At 47.4% G+C, this 16874-nt stretch overlaps 1 protein-coding gene across 2 annotated transcripts; it reads right to left on the bottom strand.

Annotated features, from left to right (window-relative positions):
- Positions 1–1076: 1076 nt before the first annotated feature.
- On the bottom strand, positions 1077–16614 carry IRF4 (interferon regulatory factor 4). Of its 2 annotated transcripts, XM_041475535.1 has the most exons (10): positions 16519–16562; positions 15560–15793; positions 14636–14930; positions 13989–14175; positions 13122–13210; positions 12427–12568; positions 10554–10661; positions 8881–9234; positions 4838–4950; positions 1077–2888 (listed from the first exon to the last, which is right to left on the bottom strand). In XM_041475535.1, the coding sequence occupies exons 2-10, from the start codon at positions 15595–15597 to the stop codon at positions 2745–2747; spliced, it is 1470 nt and encodes a 489-aa protein (XP_041331469.1). In that variant the 5' UTR covers positions 15598–15793; positions 16519–16562; the 3' UTR covers positions 1077–2744. The 2 variants fall into 2 exon arrangements, with proteins under 2 accessions (XP_041331469.1, XP_041331470.1); XM_041475536.1 differs by lacking the exon at positions 15560–15793 and having other exon boundaries at positions 16519–16614.
- Positions 16615–16874: the final 260 nt, after the last annotated feature.

The raw sequence follows: 16874 nt of genomic DNA on the forward strand, positions 1-16874 counted from the left end.
TAACAGGAAGGAAGTAGACCTCAGAAACTATAAACAGAATTTAACAGAGGTAGGAAGTACCTCAAATGCTTTCACGTAGTGACTGTAAAAAAGATACTAAAAGGAGAAAATGTTTCCAGGTTTTTTTTCTTGTTTGCTTTTTGTTTTTCCCCCACATTAGAACAGTAAGAAATGATCACAAAAGTAAATGCAGCTTTAAGTTGCAAAACAATTTACAGTACAAATAACAGCTTGATTTTCCTTCCACTCACCCCCCTGCTCCATTCCTCCAAGCAAGTTGTGTTTGGCCAGAAATTAAATGGTGCTCTTCTCCCTCCCTCCCTCCCTCTCCACAGCTGCTGGCTTTAAATTATGCTACTTCAAGGAAAATAATTAAAAGTACATTCCAAAGCCAAAAATTATAATGCACCTTGATAGTCAATAGGAGTCTGCACAAAAAGACAAAATACCCTCCCCCCATCTTCAGATGCTTTACAGATCTCGTGACTCTATTTCACACCTTGCTTGCTCTGTAATATCCTGCACCCAAAAACCCCTCTCAGGACCCTGATTTCCAACTAAGAGGGGCTACCTGGTAAACCCCCTCCTCCGTGCAGCTTCACTACTTTAGTTCATTTTACCATCTCCTTTTCACCCTTTCCTAGCTTTACTCACTTTAAAGTGCACTGGAAACTCTAACAACCAGGAACCAAGTGGCAGTCAGAGGATCCCCACACGCTGGGCTGGGCAGGAGAGTACCAGCCTGGTGCCCAGCCCCAGAAGCCCTGGAGGAGCAGGTGCAGAGCACGGCAGCACCAGATCCCCAGCTGCACTGGCCATGGACCTGGAAACCAACAGCCAAAGGGGAACCTCCCTGTTTACCCTTTTTCTGTACCTGTGGCTAATATTGCAGACATTTCCGTAAACAAAAATCCTTACCTTCTGACCTTTCTCTGCACTTTTGGCTCAGAACAGAGTTCCCCATAGACAGCCAGCAGCGCTGCCCAGGCTCACAGTGCAGAACCACACGCGTTAGATTTGTCCCACTACTGAAAACAACACATACGCACCGAGCTGGTAGGGAAATAGAACTTTATTCCAAGACGTGAGCTGAAGCAATGAGCATATGAAGCAACAACCACTAGAAAAAAAGTGAAAAACACATCAAATATTTGTATTGTACCAGTTAAGTCTGAACACAGAAGTCTCTTGTCGTAAAATGTAAGCGCAGGACAAAAGCACATGCGAATCTCAGATGGTCACCAAGAGCATTGCTTTTAATGTCTAAGAAAGAGGTCTCCCCTACAAAAATCTGTAAGCCAGGAAAAAATACCCTTCAAGTAACAAAGTAGAAATGATCTGTTCATTCTGCTTGGCACTGTGGAAAAGGAGGGGGATAATATATCCCAAAAGAGTATGCATCTTTAAGATGTATAAATTCAAAGTCCCTAACACAAGTCTGCTGCCAGACCAAGTACCGTTTTTTCTTCCTCATTTAGGAAGTCAAGTAAAGTATGTCTGCTATGCACAGCGGAATCATGTTCTGGAGTGAAAGCTGCTAAGACCGCATGGTCTGCCTGCCAGCAAGGAAACTTCATTGGCACACACACCCAACAGACCTCTTTGTCTTTCTAACAGCACCCTACCACTGAAAGCTGCGAACTGCATCAAATTCTGCAAACATTCAAACAAGTATTTCCATGAGTGCCTTAATACAGAAGGCTAAATGCTGCTCTCCTTGAGCTCTCCCTTCACATTCATTTCAGTACCACTGGAAGAAAGCTGCAAGTGCACATAAACAGCAGAGATGGCTCTGTATAAGTCATGGGTGGTGGTAATTTTAACCTGGCTTATGTATGTGACATCAAAAAGGGGTAGCTGGACCATTTCTGTGCTATTTGCAAGGTCTGCCGACTTAATTCTAATGCATACATACATACATACATACATATATATGTGTATGTATAATGCATGTATAGTAGCTTACAACTGTAAGAAAAATGAATTTATTTATAAACCTGCTCTTTGGGACTCTAGAATTTTAGTGGTTGATCCACTAAATTCACAGGTAATATAAGTCGAATGGTCACTCTTCTTAACACAGTACCATAAACGCATTATTTTAGGAGGCTAATCCAATAACAACAATGGCAGCAAAATTAATTGTCAGGACAAGTGTCAGTCAGGCATTAAAAAAATATGTCTCTGAAGAATTGCATTGTTTTCAAAAAATACACTGAAATATTCTATACAAGAATATAGGCATCACACTTATGAATCTAAATTTATAACCACGTACATGTATTAGCTATCCTCAATAAACCATCTACATTTGCTACCCACCTACAGTAGCTACAGTTTCAAATTGGTAACACTGCAAATTTATGTACTTTCCCTGAGATCAGTAATCCAAAATAAATAGCCCTGCAAAGGTAACAGTGTAAACTCTGGATTTAAGTCTTCAATAAGGATCAGTCCTCAAAAGCCAAGAAGAACATTAAGCAAACGTAAACACAGCAATCATTTTGTCAGTTTGTGAGTTAATTCTCAGTGACAGTGGAACCCCATGTGAGATGTAGCATCCAAATGTTGAAGACCCATCAATTTTATTGTACAACACAGTTGTCCTAGTTGCTCACTTTCCTATCATTGTACCCCTGAATGCATCCAGCTGAGATTGTGGATCTCCAAATCATGAACCAGATCTGCTCTTCCACTCTGCACAACCTTTACAAGTGCCTTTCAAACCACTCTTTCTGAGGTTCTTACTCTTGAATAGAGGAATGGCGAATAGATCTGTGATAATCCTCTGGACTAGTCACAAGTTCTGGTAAATCATAGCCTCTCAGCAGATGTCCACTGTTTTGTTGAGCAAAGTAATACAGCTGCCTGGCAAACATTGGTTCAACCTTAAGAACAGACAAAATGTTAATCAGACATGTGACAAAACTTCACGCTCCTCATCTTAGTTATTCAGGGTGGTTTTAAGTTAAAAACAACATAGGGCAGAACAGTTCTGCTTACCAGAATGGGAATGCAATTTCAGTGGTTTTACTAATTTCTGTTTTACACTAGGTCTTGCCTAGCCTAGCTTAGCTCTGCTGCCAAGTGTCTCACAACCTCCTTACCTTCACTACATTCATTATAAGGGACTGTAGCAGTGACGCAAATGATGTATCAAAAATTGCAGTCCCTTAGCCAGCCCCAGGCTCTGAGCAATGCCCACAGGACACACATGCCCATGGCCACTCAAAGTGTTTAAACACGCTGAACATGCCAAAAGTCTTGTCTGCACTGCAAACTACTTTGAGGACTTAACTTGAAATGCTGGAGCCCTCAGGTAGACTGAGACAAGTCACCAAATGACTGTGTCTGAAGTTAGATTTCAACCTAACATCAAGGTTACTTTTGTTTCTGTTCATTCGAGCTCTTATGAGGAATTTGTTCAACCACCAAGTGGGATTTGTATGAGTTAACACTGCCTTTACTTCTGTCTCTTCAGAAACCACCACTCCCTCTCAGGGCTTTGGGCTCTGACTGAAAATATTTGAGCAGGACACTGAGAACAAGCACCTGAAGCTCTCCTTACTCTCAGTGGAGGACACACTGGATAACCCTTGTCCACAACCCTCTCCTGCTGGTCAGCCAATCCCTCCATGTTAAAAGACACAGGCACCATTTTAGAGGAAATAAATGCCAAGGTGGAGATGGGAAGGCAGTGGGACAGGTGTCCCAGGCAGCTTTCAGTGCATAATTGTTTGGTGGGATAGTAGAGTCCCACCAGTCCACAAGCCAGGGCAGATCGAGAAGATGAGCAGATTGAGCAATTGCCAAAGCCCCTGAAGCAAAGGTCTGGAAAGAGCAGGAGGTACAGGCTCACAGAGAAGATACCAGGACAAGAGATGGATAAGGGGGCTGGAGGGAGGATGCTACGAAGCAGGGATGGAAAGCTGGAAAGCCAAAATAAGAATGGGAAAAGGTTGAAGGAGAGTCAGGGATGGGCAACCATCTCTAACTAGTCATTGCACAGCTCAGGATGGATTTGTGAGCTTCTCAATTTCCACCCCAGAGACCTGCCAGGCAGCAGTGTGGCAGCACAAAAGCTACACAGCTAAGCAGAGGCCACATTTTATGGCAGAAGTCTCATTTGGCACCCATCCTGCTACTGAAGGGGCTTTCGAAAAATTTAAAAGAGACACCAGTTTTCTTCTCAAGGATGCAGTAAGCTAAGCCCTGCCACTAATGTGAGCACTACCATCTCTCTTGTGGTTTTATGGGCCAATACAGCCAATTCAGAAAGTACCTGGTCTCAGTCTCCACCCTCGCCCTCTCTCAGAGAGCATCTCGAAACAGCAGCTTTGAGTGTGTGTGAACTGAGGTCAGGCAGCCCATGAGGCTGACAGCTACTGAACCCTGAAGCTGCACAGGCAGCCCCTGCATCCCATCAAGGGCTGAGGCTCTTGAGATGCAAGCTGGGATTCTGGAGCACCTTCAGGTGCAGTGGGTTTTTGTAAAAGCACCACATCCTGCAGTGGCCAGGCAGCCCAAGCAGCTGCACAACTGGGCTGCTGGTGATAACAACACAGCCCAGCAGTCCCAGGCGCATTTCAGTTTTAGATGGGATTTGCAACAGATCACAAAACGCTCTGTAGAGAGGGAATATCAGGTGCTCTGCCCTATTGTGGGCTTCCAGTCAGTCCTTGGCAGATCTGGGGATTAAACCTTGCTCTGGAAAGTGCTGCATCTTCAACAATTTACTACCTCCCTCATATTCTATATGAGGAACAAAAGCCTGACTGGCAGATTCATATCCTCCAAGGAGTGTGCTTGTTTTAGGTAAGGCAGAAATCCTACTTACATGGGCTGTAATTAGTTTCCTCTGCCTCTGTGGATCTGGAAATTCCTCCCCAAAGCACAGAGCGACCTGGTATCTCGGCAGCGGACGTCCATGGTGAGCAAAGGCTTGCAGCTCTGGGAAGAGAGAAAGTACCGTGCTGTGGAATAATCAGGGGAGACAGGCAACCACCACACAGCGACTCTCTCACTCCCACCACCAGCATGAGAGAGAAAAACAGAATGGCAAAAGGAAAAAAAAAAAGTGAGATAAAGACAGTTTAATGGGTAAAAAGAAACAAACAAAGACAAAACAAAGAAAAATAAGAGATGGAAAAAGCAGTCACTCGTTACTGGCTGATCTACACACAGCCAGTGCCCAAGCAACAGCAACCTCTGGCAAACTCCCCCATGCCCTGTTTTACTGCAGAACACAAGGTCATATGGAATGGAATATCCCTCAGCTGGGATTGTTGAAGCCCTGACTGTGCCCCTTCCCAGACTCTTGTCCACCCCAGACTGCAGCCTGTGAGGGCAGATTGAGACAAGGAGAAAGCCTTGACATTGTGCTTGCACTGTTCAACATCAGCTGAATTGTCCCTGTGTTATCAGCACTGTTTAGGTCACAAATCTAAACCACAGCATCACAAGGACCGCTATGAAGAAAATTAACCCTGCTCCAGTCAAAACCAGTACAGGCCAGTAAGACAGACTTACTGTGGATGACCTTGGAGCATAGTGGAGAAGATAAAGTAACTCCAGGGGTTGATGAGAGAGGTCAGGAAAAAGACAAAAGGTAAGCACAAGACACTGAGTTTGGAGACCTTCCTTTGGATCAGGGGGAGCTGGTTACAACACTGCAACCTTTCTGTTTACTTTGTCTCACAATTAATTCCATATGCACAAACCAAGATATCTTCCAGTTCTTACTTCTATGGGACCCTGACAGCAGAACCCCTGGAGCAGACACTACTGGTAGCTGGGAGCCATTCAAGCAGACACACAAGAGCAGCACTGAAACCAATGGCTTGGTAGTGGCAGAGACAAAATCCTGCCAGGCACAAAAATTAGCCACAGCCAGACTGTAACAGAGGTAAAGTCACTGTGACACTGTCATTGTCACACTGCGGTAAGGAAGGGGGAAGGGCTCTACTTCAGCCGTGTACTGAGCCAGCAAAAGAGCTTTCTGTGTCTTCTGTGCCCCTGCACTCTCTTTGCTAATCCATAACCTTGTGCAAAGTGAAATGATGAAATATTATTATTCTAATTGTCAGTGTCCCCTGTTAAAAGTAGCAGGGGAGGCCTTTATAAGGTACCCCCACTCAGACCAAAATCTCCAGAGTTGTGGACCAAATGTTGTGGCTGTGACACTGCATTTCCATCCAGAAAAGAAAAAATTCAATCTTACACAATATCCTTGCTGAAGTGTGTGTTAAGTGCTGTGTCTCAGTACACAGCTGAGAGGTAAATATTCCATTTTAATTTATAACCCTGTTCATGTTTTCTGGAAAAAGCTGCAATTAATATTAAAGCCAATGTGTTATAATGAAGCAGTCTCCCTGCTAGATAGGGAAAGGAGAGCCTTTGAACTTGACATGACAAATGCATCTTTTCCCAAAATAAACCCCTGCCATTCCTACTTTAACTGCAAGCTTTTCAGACCAAGGTGTGGATTCAGTGGCTATTTCAACAGCATCCCTACCCTGGCTTGGACTACTGCTCTTACTGAGAGGGCCAGTAAAGCAAGTAAAACAATGGGCAGCTCACTTAAAACATGGAGTAAAGTGGAACTTTCCCCAAAGTCTCCCCTAAAAACCCTGAAGTGTGCCATGAGCTCTCTGGGACAAGGCAAGAAAGAAGAGATATTTTCTATGGGACTCTGCTTCCCTCTGTGCTGCTACAGGACAAGGAAGGATGACCCATGCAAGGCCAATCCAGCTGATGTGCAACTTCTTTCAACTTCCTCTTTCCCTTGTTCTACTTGGCCTCAGCAATCCTCCAAATCCTGAGTACCTGTGGGAGTGCCCATAGCACAGACCTGGGGAAGAAAGCCCTTTCTTTCCCACCACCAGGATAATCATGGTTTGAGTTCAGCCCTGAGCTTCTGCAAAACCTTCCACTCGCTCTGTCTTCCTTTCCAGGCCCAAGTGCATCATCCAACAGCAAAGGGTTCCCCATGTGCCCCCCCAAACCTTTCCCACCTCCTGATACTCCTGCAGCAACTGTCACTCCTTCTGTCCCACCAATTGTCCTCTGGCTGCCACCCTCACACTCCAAGCCCTCTTCCTCTGTTCTACTCTCCACCCAGCCCAATTTACAACAATTACAATGCATTTATCTCTCTCCACAGAGACCATTCCCCTGGTTTCTGATTTATTGCCCCATTTTAGCTTTCTCAGCAGCAGAGGCTTCTCAGCACAGGCCCCAAAGCTCCAGTGCAGTTTGCATTGTAGGGTTCAGCTCCTCAGTGGTTTCCCAAGAGCTGTGGCTGGTTCATAGCAGTTCTGCATCGGTCCCTTTCTCTGCTGTTCATGATTCCCTCTCCTGGCAGAGATCATCTGCCTCTCTTCCCAGGGGAGTCCCAGTTTCCCAATACAGGGGAATACCTGAGCTTGTTTGCAGGCTGGGACCTCAGCACAATCAATTAATATAGCAGATGTGTCAGGCCCATGGCAAGTCACTTCCAAACTTCACTGAGCATCATCACATGCAAAAACTCACTTTGCACACGCCACAGACTGTGACTGCAACCACACGCTTGGGTTTGCACAGGCACTGGTGCATAAGTAATTTAGGAGGGGAGAAAAATAACTATTGCTTGAGCTTATCTTTGGGGTTAGGTGTCTAAAAAGAGATGTCCTGTCAACCATTTGGAAGAACCCAGAGCACATCTAAAAAACCACCTGAGAAAAGGGAAAGGGATTTCCAAAACCATCACCAGGCGCAGAATTATACATCTTCAAATTAGCATGTGATTGAAGCCCAGTCCAATGCCTGACCTCAAATTCCCCTTTCTAACTGTCAATTCTCACATCTATATAAGATTTCTCTCTTTAAATGCAATTTTTTCTTGGCTGTGTCTCTAGGACAGCGTATCAACCTTGGAATATAAATTATGCTAAAACTTGATGGTTTGGATTTCATTTGTTGGGTTTTTTTAAAATTTTGCAAGGCATTATTCCCCTGAGAGTGTCATGCCAGTGCTGCTGCCCTGTTCTAGTAATGAAACACACCAAACCACAGCAACTTAGTTCACCTCTAAGTGATGCCAGAAATATCCAGAAAGGACCAACATCTATTCCTGCTGCCCAAGCTGTCCTCTGGGATAATGACCATCTCCCACCAGTTTCTATGGGTGGACAGCTCTCCTCTCTTTAACTGTGCAGGTGTTCTGGGAAGTGGGGTTGAAGCTCTGCCCCTTCCCTTCATGGGCTGTAAGGAGAAGGCACTGTCCTAAAGCACTCCCCTGCTCCCTCTGCACTGCCTTGTGCAAAATAAGATCTTTCCAGAGAGCTCTGGTGAGGTATTCACCTCCCTGCTCAGAATATTAGGCAGGCCTGAAATTCCAGAGTTTGTGAAACCCTTTTGAATTCCTAGATGTCTTTTAGACACTGGCACAGACTGAAAAGAAGGCTTGCTAATGAAACTTGTATACTCAGGGCAAGAGCTCAGGCTTGCTCTGGGTCAGGCTGAGAGGGGTGCAGGTGCAGACCACAGACCTTCCACGACTTAGACTAGCAAATCCAAGATGAGGATCCAGTTTTCTGTGTCAATTTATGGAAAAACTATTTTGCTAGGTTCCTCCTTATGCTTCATACAGAAATGTGAGAGATTGGGTGTCACCAGCTGAGCCTCAGTTGACTCCTGCTGATCTGTGCAGGGGCACTGAATGCGTAGAGAGCAGAAATTTATAGGATTACTCAGGATTCAAGCACCCCTTGGCTGCATTTGCCCAGAAGTATCAAGGGGCAATTCTCACTTAAATGAAAAGAGCACTCCCATGAAGCTGATTTGGACAGTGACCAGCTGACATTTTCAAAAGGTTATGAAAGCCATAGTGGGAATTACCTGTTAAAAACTGCTGAGTATCAAAGAGCTTGCATGTTTGGTCCCGCTCCAGCTTGTTGGGTCGGTCACTGCAGAGCGCCATTGGCCCATCCCAGTAGATCCTGCTTTGGCAAAGTCTCTTGGCGTAGAGGCCATCAGGTGCCATCCACAGAATTACTCCTCGTTCCAGGTGGCTCAGCAGTTTTTCTATGTTCTTCCTCTGGCCATTATCCTCTGGGTAAGGGAAGATAACTTGGTCCAGGCCGCTGACCTCGTAGCTTTGGCCGTGGGATATCCTACAGCCTTCAGGACTGGAAGTTGTCACCTCCTTCACCAGTATTTCACGGTAGTATAAGCAGATGTGGAGTCGGCAGTCTACAAGGAGAAACAAACAGACAAACAAAAAACAATCACTGTAATAAATCAGTATGGATGTTTAACGTTTCAGACCTATGCTAAGGCCAAGAGACAAGTTTGCATAAGATTGCTGAGCCCAGTGGTCAGCACCACCAAGAAGGTCACATTAGTCAAAAAAACAAAAAGAATATAAATATTAAAATTTTTGGGGCACAGTAGCATTAATGCTCTCTCATCTTATTAAAAGGGCTATTGATGTGTGGGAATTCGGTAGGAACTAAAATCCCACCAAGTTCACATTTCCATTTAAAAGGAAAAATCTGCACAGAAAAAGTTGATGTTGGTCACATTTTCCAAGTTCACGTCACCATTAAACCCACCGGCTCAGTACACTTCCTCAGATTTAACAAGGAAGTAGCTGTGTTTCCCCCCAGACTTTGCATAGAAAAGGCTTCTGCACAGGGGACCTGCAAACCTGCACTCAGCTGCCTGGAGAGAAGCAACTGCTGGCTCCAGCTCCAACAGGGCTGTACCCAAAGTCCCCTGCCTTGCTTTCAAATGGCCATGTGGTCCACTTGGCTGACTCCTACAAATCCACACAGCACTGAAAATATATATATAGAGTATATACATGTGTGTATATACAATGTATGTTCACATACACACACAAAGACACATACATCTATACACCCACACTGGCCCTGACTCAGGAGAACAATCCCACTTAAGAAACCCACCAAGCAGCACTTTACAGGTCTATCCATTATTTCCATGAAAAGCACATTCCCACACCTCTTCCCAGAATTACTTAAAAAGTTCCCCAGTATCCAGACATCTGCAAACATGGCTGAAATAACTTCCCTTTTCTTTCCTGAATATCTCCTTTTTTTTTTTTTTTCCCCCACCAGGAGTAACAAAGCAGAGCCAAGCCAGATGGCACCAACAGGAGCACTACAAGCACTACCAATTTTGGGGGCAGTCCTCCCAAATGAAAACCTGAGCCTTAAGTCACTGACACTCCTAAACTGCCAAACTCCCCTGGGAAGGCCTGATTTGCTGTCTCACCAAAGCAATCCAGCACTAACACCACAAGCCAGCAAAGCACTTCCATAACCTTTAACCACCTCTATCCCTTGGAGCTGGGACTGGAAGTGCTTAAGTATCCTGGAAAACAGACTTACAACCATACACCCAAATTCATTCATTAAAGAGGTTTCTTTTTTTTTTTTTTTCTTCTTTTTTCCTTTCATCTGAAAGGAGAGATGGTGCCTGGGCAAGTCAGAAGTGGGAGTCTCTTGTCAAGCTCCCCAGGAAGCCTGGGGGGTTATGGACCTTACCTGACAGAGCGAGGGCTTCACCAGACCTTATGCTTGGTTCAATTGGGATGCCAGGAGTCTGGGACTCAGGAGGAGCACAAGCATAAAAGGTTCCTGTCACCTGACAACCTGTTTTCACAAACAAAAGTCAGTGACAGAGGCCTAAATCCTACAGGAAAAGCTAGGGCAGAGATGCAAAAGTGAGTTTTCCAGGGTCCCAACAGGAACACTCTCTCTCTTTCCCCTTCTTCTTAAAATGGTCCTATTTCCCAATTCCTCCAGGCAGGCCAACTCTACCAATCATTTCAGATGTTACCTGGACTATATTTTCAATTTGGTCTGCATGAAATAATCCCTTAGTGTTTCTATATTCCCCCTAGTCCTTTTCCTTACTAAACCTGTTATTCCATTAAAGAAATAATTGACATTTCTAACTAGACTACAGTGCTCTTAAAAGTCGCCTGCATGAAACAATTCATAGTTCCAAAAAATTTTACTAATGATGGGTATAACAACAAAGCTGGAATTAACACTGTTTAAATGTAGATGAAGAAAAATGTGCAGCAGAAGATTATTAGGGTTTTATTGGCAGAACTACTATTTAGAGCTACTAAACTGTTCCAACAGATGCCTTTGAGTAAGTGGATTATACCATGGACAACTGATGTTTTTCCTCTGTTTCTTAATGCCAATAAAAGTCTTTGGAGGATGATGCAAGTGACTTGCAGGCAAGAACGCATTACCTTTCCCAGTGGCAAAACTCACCACAATCAGGAGCTGGAGTAACTGGGGTAAAAAACACCCACCATCTCTTGATGCATTTTATAGCCCAGTGAGAAACACAGTATCAACCACTAACAACAGCCTAAAAATTCAGCAAAGCCTCCAAACGTGTGTAAGTGCTGCAGAGGATGCACTTCAGGGCAGAGCTCATTCTGCTTGCTACCTTGATGTTTTTATTAGCAAATAACTCAACTAAAGAGCAAAACATCCTGCCTAATAATTCCAATATACTGCCAGCAAAAGTTGCAGTGCACTGAGTATTTACTTTTTAGCAGATCCAAAGATTTCTCTGCATCAAAAGAGGGAGAGAACTGTCCTCTGAAAATATAGCATCTACTCCAAGGGTCCTTTCTTGCTTCCCATCTTTTCCTGCCCTTCTGAACCAGATGCTTCTCCTCACAAAGCAAATGCCTGTATCCTCAGGTGAGTTATGCTGCAAGGGTCTGCAGAACACAGTTCCCTTTCTCTTATGTTTTATTCCCTGCAAGCTTCAGCACTGCCAATTTTCACAATTTGGGCTTTTTCCTACAGATGCAGAGCTTGGAAAGCCATGATTGTGTTAGGCTCTGGTACTGTGAGATCTTTGGGGAAGGAAACATTCCTTTATTCTGTTTCTGTTGTACCAGCCCCAAGAGAGTCTCAATCCATGACAAGTTGTCCCACTGCCACAGCATTAAAATAAAGTAATAATTCCAGCTTTCCTCTAGGGAAAATAATGTCAGTCTAACCCACAAGGCTGGAGGGAAAACCTCACTGGTGTATGCCTCAAAAAGCCCAAAATCAGAGAGAAAAGCTAAAGAACATATGTTCCCATTTGGGGTTTTTGTGAGGGCTGGTTGCCTTCTTTGTTGCTCAGGGCTTTTGAGACAGCTGAGGACTTTTGGGGGCTGATTTCCATCAATGCAGAGAAGTGCACAGCCCACACACCACACATACACTGGCAATGGATGCAAGAGCCAGGACAAAGGTGGCTCCCTTTCAGGGGAACGCAGCAGCCCTCTACATCCACATCTGCTAATTCCAATCAAAGCCACAAATAATAAGCCTGAGGAATCTGGGGTTCCTCCAGGTGGCCAGCCTCAGCAAGCAGCCCTGAACAGGAGTGTCTTACCATTTTCACAGCCGGGCCCTTGCCAGTGATGACCGCGAGCGGCGAAGGGGACGCTGGCGCACTGGTACGGAATGTCAGGATGCGGCTGCTCCGGGGCAAACTCCCTCCAGTTCCGTTCATGGGGCACCATGTAGTTGGGTACCTATTCAATTTAACGAGGTATTCTTTCAGTAGGCAGCTGTCAGAACTGACGCTATGCCTTGCATCAGCTTTCTCATCTCAGCTCCTTGATTTTCCCTGCCAAAGCCCACGGAGGTCTGAGCTGTGCCCAGGCTACGCGGATGGCACTTGGCCACCACCACCAATGAGGCTTTCAAATGAGTTTCTCACCACTGGTGTAAATAATAAGCAGAGTGGAATAACAAAAGGCAGTCAAAGCACTGCTGGTAAATGTCTGCTTGAAAGAGCAAGGCTTCACTGGGTGCTCGCATTCTGGCACCAAGAGAATGGCAGTGCATAGGAACTGTCGTCCAACAGAAAAGAGCTATTACTCCAGGATAAACAACACCAAGGGAAATCAATTGCCCTGTGGCCTCATCTGACATTAGAAAAGTTGCTTCTCAATTTCCCCGTTCTCATAATGAAGTTTCTTCTCAGGGAGAACCTGAGAGCCCCACCAGCAAGGACAGACATAGCACAGAAACTGTGCTGCTCAACGCAGAGGCACCAACCAAAACACACAACTAATGCCATACCTGGGATGGTAGTGCAGTGTAAGGAGATGTTATTGGAAAGGGGTGGTTCATCATTAATGGTTGTTCCTCCATGCTGATCTGTTTTGCACCTGTGTTCACCAGAGGGATGAAAGTAAATTATGTCAACCACATCTTAAGGAAATCCGAAATTGGCACAATAAATGCAAATCCATACAATCTCCATGCAACTGAACAGAGAGAGGACCAAAATGCCTTCCAGTGCCCACTTGGGACTGGATTCCCTGGCCCCCCTTGGGCAGTCTGTCCCACTGGGCCCTGCAGTGCCCCACAGCACAGTGTGTCCCAGCCTAGTGCACAATGATGCCAAGCCTTTGCCTCTCACAGGCCCTGCCTGGCACCAGAGCCTTCTGGGAGGGCAGGCACGGCCCTGGCCCTGCCCTGGAGGCTGCAGGCTGCACATCCCTCACTCCCAGCTCTTTCCCCCCAAGGCAGTTACCTACTGTCTTCCCCAAAATTGCTCTTCTCTGTATTCAGAAAATAGATCCAGCATGCAATTTTTTTTTTTTTTTTTTTTGCCTGTCCCTTGAGCCGCCTGCTTGGCTCTCACTACACAGAACTGGCAGGGAGGCTCCAGCTAAAAGAGCAATTCCTCCAGTGATGTGCAGGCGCCTGTCTGCATCTTCCTGCAGGGGCTCCCTTTCAGTGGTCCAACTCAAACACCAGCAGTCCTCCCGCAGACGCAGCCTCTCAAGTCACCAGAACAAGCTGCACTTGAGCCCTCATTTTGGTCCCTTGAAAAAGTTAAAAAGGCTGCAGGGCCATTCCAGAAAAGCACACTTCAGTCCTCATATGCCAGCAATGAGACGTTTTCACATTCTGTTACACAGGGAATTGGAGATACTTTACCTTTTTTGGCTCCTTCTGGCACTATTCTGTACACTTTATAGGGATCTGAGATGTCCAGCTGGCTTCTCTCCACCAGTTCTTCAAAGTCATTGCTCTTGTTCAAAGCACACCTTAATCTTGTCTTCCAGGTAGGGGGATCTGGTTTATCAATGCCCTCTCTGAACTTTCCTTTAAAAAGAGCCCAAGCCTGGAAACATTTCAGATAATCAAAAGAGCAGGAAAATGAAAAAAAAAAAAAAAGAAAAAAAAGAATCAAGTACAAGGCAAAATGCTTGAAACAGCATGTGTGTGTGCTTACATGTGCATGAATTGTTCACGAATTTACTCCCTACAGGTTTAAGCTAAAAAATAGCAGCACAGTAAGGTACAAAACACAGTTTAGTGGGCATAAGAAAGGGGAATGAATGTGGAAACAGATGTGCTGCGGTCCCAGAAGCATTTAGCTCTACACAGAGAACTGGGCAAGGGTGGGCTGTCCCTCAAACTCAGGGACACCAGGGCACAGCCAGTTCCACCAGCCAGGCAGTGTCCAGCAGCAGCCAACAAACAGAACCAGCCGCAGAGGCAGGTGGCAAGGATGGGATGGTGAGGGGCATCCCTCCTGCCCTGCCAGTGTTCCACCACCCCAAGCCCAGGCTGAGCCTTACCTTGAAGAGGGCGGCATCCTCCTCCCGGTTGTAGTCCTGCTTGCCAGCGTGCTTCCAGGGGATGCGGAAGATGCTCTTCTCGTCGTTCTCCCACACCAGCCCAGGGTACTTGCCACTGTCTATCTGGTCGATCAGCCACTGGCGGAGTTTCCCATTGCCACAGCTCACTGAATTCATCCCGCACTCGCCCGGCTCCAAGTTCATGCCACTCGTGTCAGAGGTTGGGCGGGGGGTTTTGGGGTGCCCCACCAAGCTGACCTCTCCACACACGTCCAAGCACCGGCTCTCTGGGAGGCTGTGGAGGAGGGGGAAACGGGCAGGATGTGGCAAGAGGCCAACCCACAGGTTAAGAGCTGGGCTAAGTCCGCACCAGCGGTGCCCAGTCCCTGATGCCACACACACCACACCACGCCAAACAGCAGCCACGGCACGCAGCGGGGCCCTGGGGGCCCCGGGAAACACGGTACAGAGCCTCAGGAAACTGGGCACAGCCTCCCACAGCCCTCCCCCGGCACTGCCTGCGCTGCAGACTTTGACAGACTTCCCCCTGTCCTGACACTGTTATGCATGAACAGACAGCGGTCGTTGAAATTTTTATGGTAGGTGACTTAAGGCACAGCTCCCTTGTCCTGCTGAGAGTTCAGCTGGGAGTTTACTTTTCAACCAAACGAGGAAAAAATCGCATTAAAATAGACTTGCATATGATGTCGCACATATGTGCTATCAGACATATCACGCACACGATTCGGAGAGTTTCACACGCAGTTATGGTTTATATGGCATCCATCTATAACACCAAAGTAGCTTTCACAAGCTCACTTCAGCAAGACACACTTGAACATGTGATGTCCTATACATATCTACCCCTCCAACTGCTCCCGGCACGCACACATAGCAACACCCAAATCTATACACTGCATATACCTAAAAGTGGAAAGACAGCAGCCCACAGAGCCCGGCATAAGGGCACTTATGTCCCCAGGGACGTGGGAGCTGGCAGCCCACCACACAGAGCCCTATAGCTGCACGCAGAGGCGCAGGCGCGCATGGAGAGCGGCTCCGCAGGGATGGGCACCCGCTGGGAAGGTGCGAACTCCGGGACACCGGCACCAGGGGTGGGGACCTGGCGTCAGGTCTGTCTCACCGATCTGGAAAATGCTTGAATGCCCGAAATCTTAGTTTGGTGGGTTCCCACTCCACCCCCTCTATTACATCTAACAAAATTAAGCGATTCCTCACCCAGGAATCTTTGCCTCTACCCGTGGGGAGCCTTCCCGAGACCCTTGCCAGACAGGCGCACGCTACTGGGGGCAGATGGGCAGCACCGCTCCGCACCCCTTACGCCCCTCCGCAGGGGCAGCATCCCCCCGGACACCAAACCCGGCACTCCTGCGTCTCCCCTGCACATGGTGCGTCTGGGGGATGGGGCGCGTTCGGGACCGCGGCTCCCCAGCGCGCAGCCCGTAGGAGTCCGTGCGAACACCCCAAAAAAGTCACTTTCCCCCTTCCACTGTGCACGAAGCGGATCCCTCCCACACATTCCCGCGACCCTCTCGAGGGTAGCGGGAACCGGCCGGGCTGGGAGCCGGTGCGCGCCTTCAGCTCAGGCGCAGATAACGGGCGGGTGTTATTTATTTTGCTTTAAATTAAGAAAAAAAATAGAAAGGGGGTAGGGGGGATTATAAAAGGGAAGCAAATGAAACAAAAAATTAAAAAAGGCAAACGGCTCGCTCAGGTGCCGGCAAGGAACCCCAGGAGAAGTGCCCAGCGGGGGAAACCGAGGCGCCCGCACCGCCCACCCTGCCGGCCCGCCGGGTGCCGCGGCGGCAGCGCTGTGCCCGGCGGGGCCGGGGGTCCCGGGGGCTCGGCCGCCCCTCGCTTACCTCTGTCGCGGCGCTGGGAGCGGGCAGGGGCCGCCGGGGGCCGGGCGGCTGCAGAGACGGGGCGCAGAGCGACTGGGCCGGCGGCACCGGGAAGTTTCTTTATATGATGGAGGGCGTCGTGCCGGGCGGGGGGAGGCGGGCCCGGAGGTGGAGCCGGCGGAGGGGAGCGGGGACTTGGCGAGCTGGAAAACATCTGAGGCAGTGACACATACCCATTGCTGGTAAACACGCTGCGGGCGGGAGGGTGTGCAGCCCGGCGCTCTCCGCGTCCCCGCTGGGTTGGGTTTTTTTAAATCTTTACAGACAGACGCACATACATAAATAGCCCAGGGAAACTCCTACCAGTGAGAGCCGGG

This window comes from Pyrgilauda ruficollis, unplaced genomic scaffold, assembly GCF_017590135.1.
Source record: "Pyrgilauda ruficollis isolate IOZ18807 unplaced genomic scaffold, ASM1759013v1 scaffold35, whole genome shotgun sequence".
Taxonomy (NCBI): domain Eukaryota; kingdom Metazoa; phylum Chordata; class Aves; order Passeriformes; family Passeridae; genus Pyrgilauda; species Pyrgilauda ruficollis.

What these genes read in the sequence shown, in the direction of transcription:
- IRF4 (XM_041475535.1), bottom strand. Translation starts at nt 15,597, where the DNA reads ATGCCGGGCTCTGTGGGCTGCTGTCTTTCCACTTTTAG. An exon ending in AGGATGCCGCCCTCTTCAAG is followed by an intron (nt 14,176 to 14,635) that starts GTAAGGCTCAGC and finishes AAATGTTTCCAG; the next exon opens with GCTTGGGCTCTTTTTAAAGG. An exon ending in TGAAGCCCTCGCTCTGTCAG is followed by an intron (nt 9,235 to 10,553) that starts GTAAGGTCCATA and finishes TTCTCCTTGTAG; the next exon opens with ACTGCCGACTCCACATCTGC.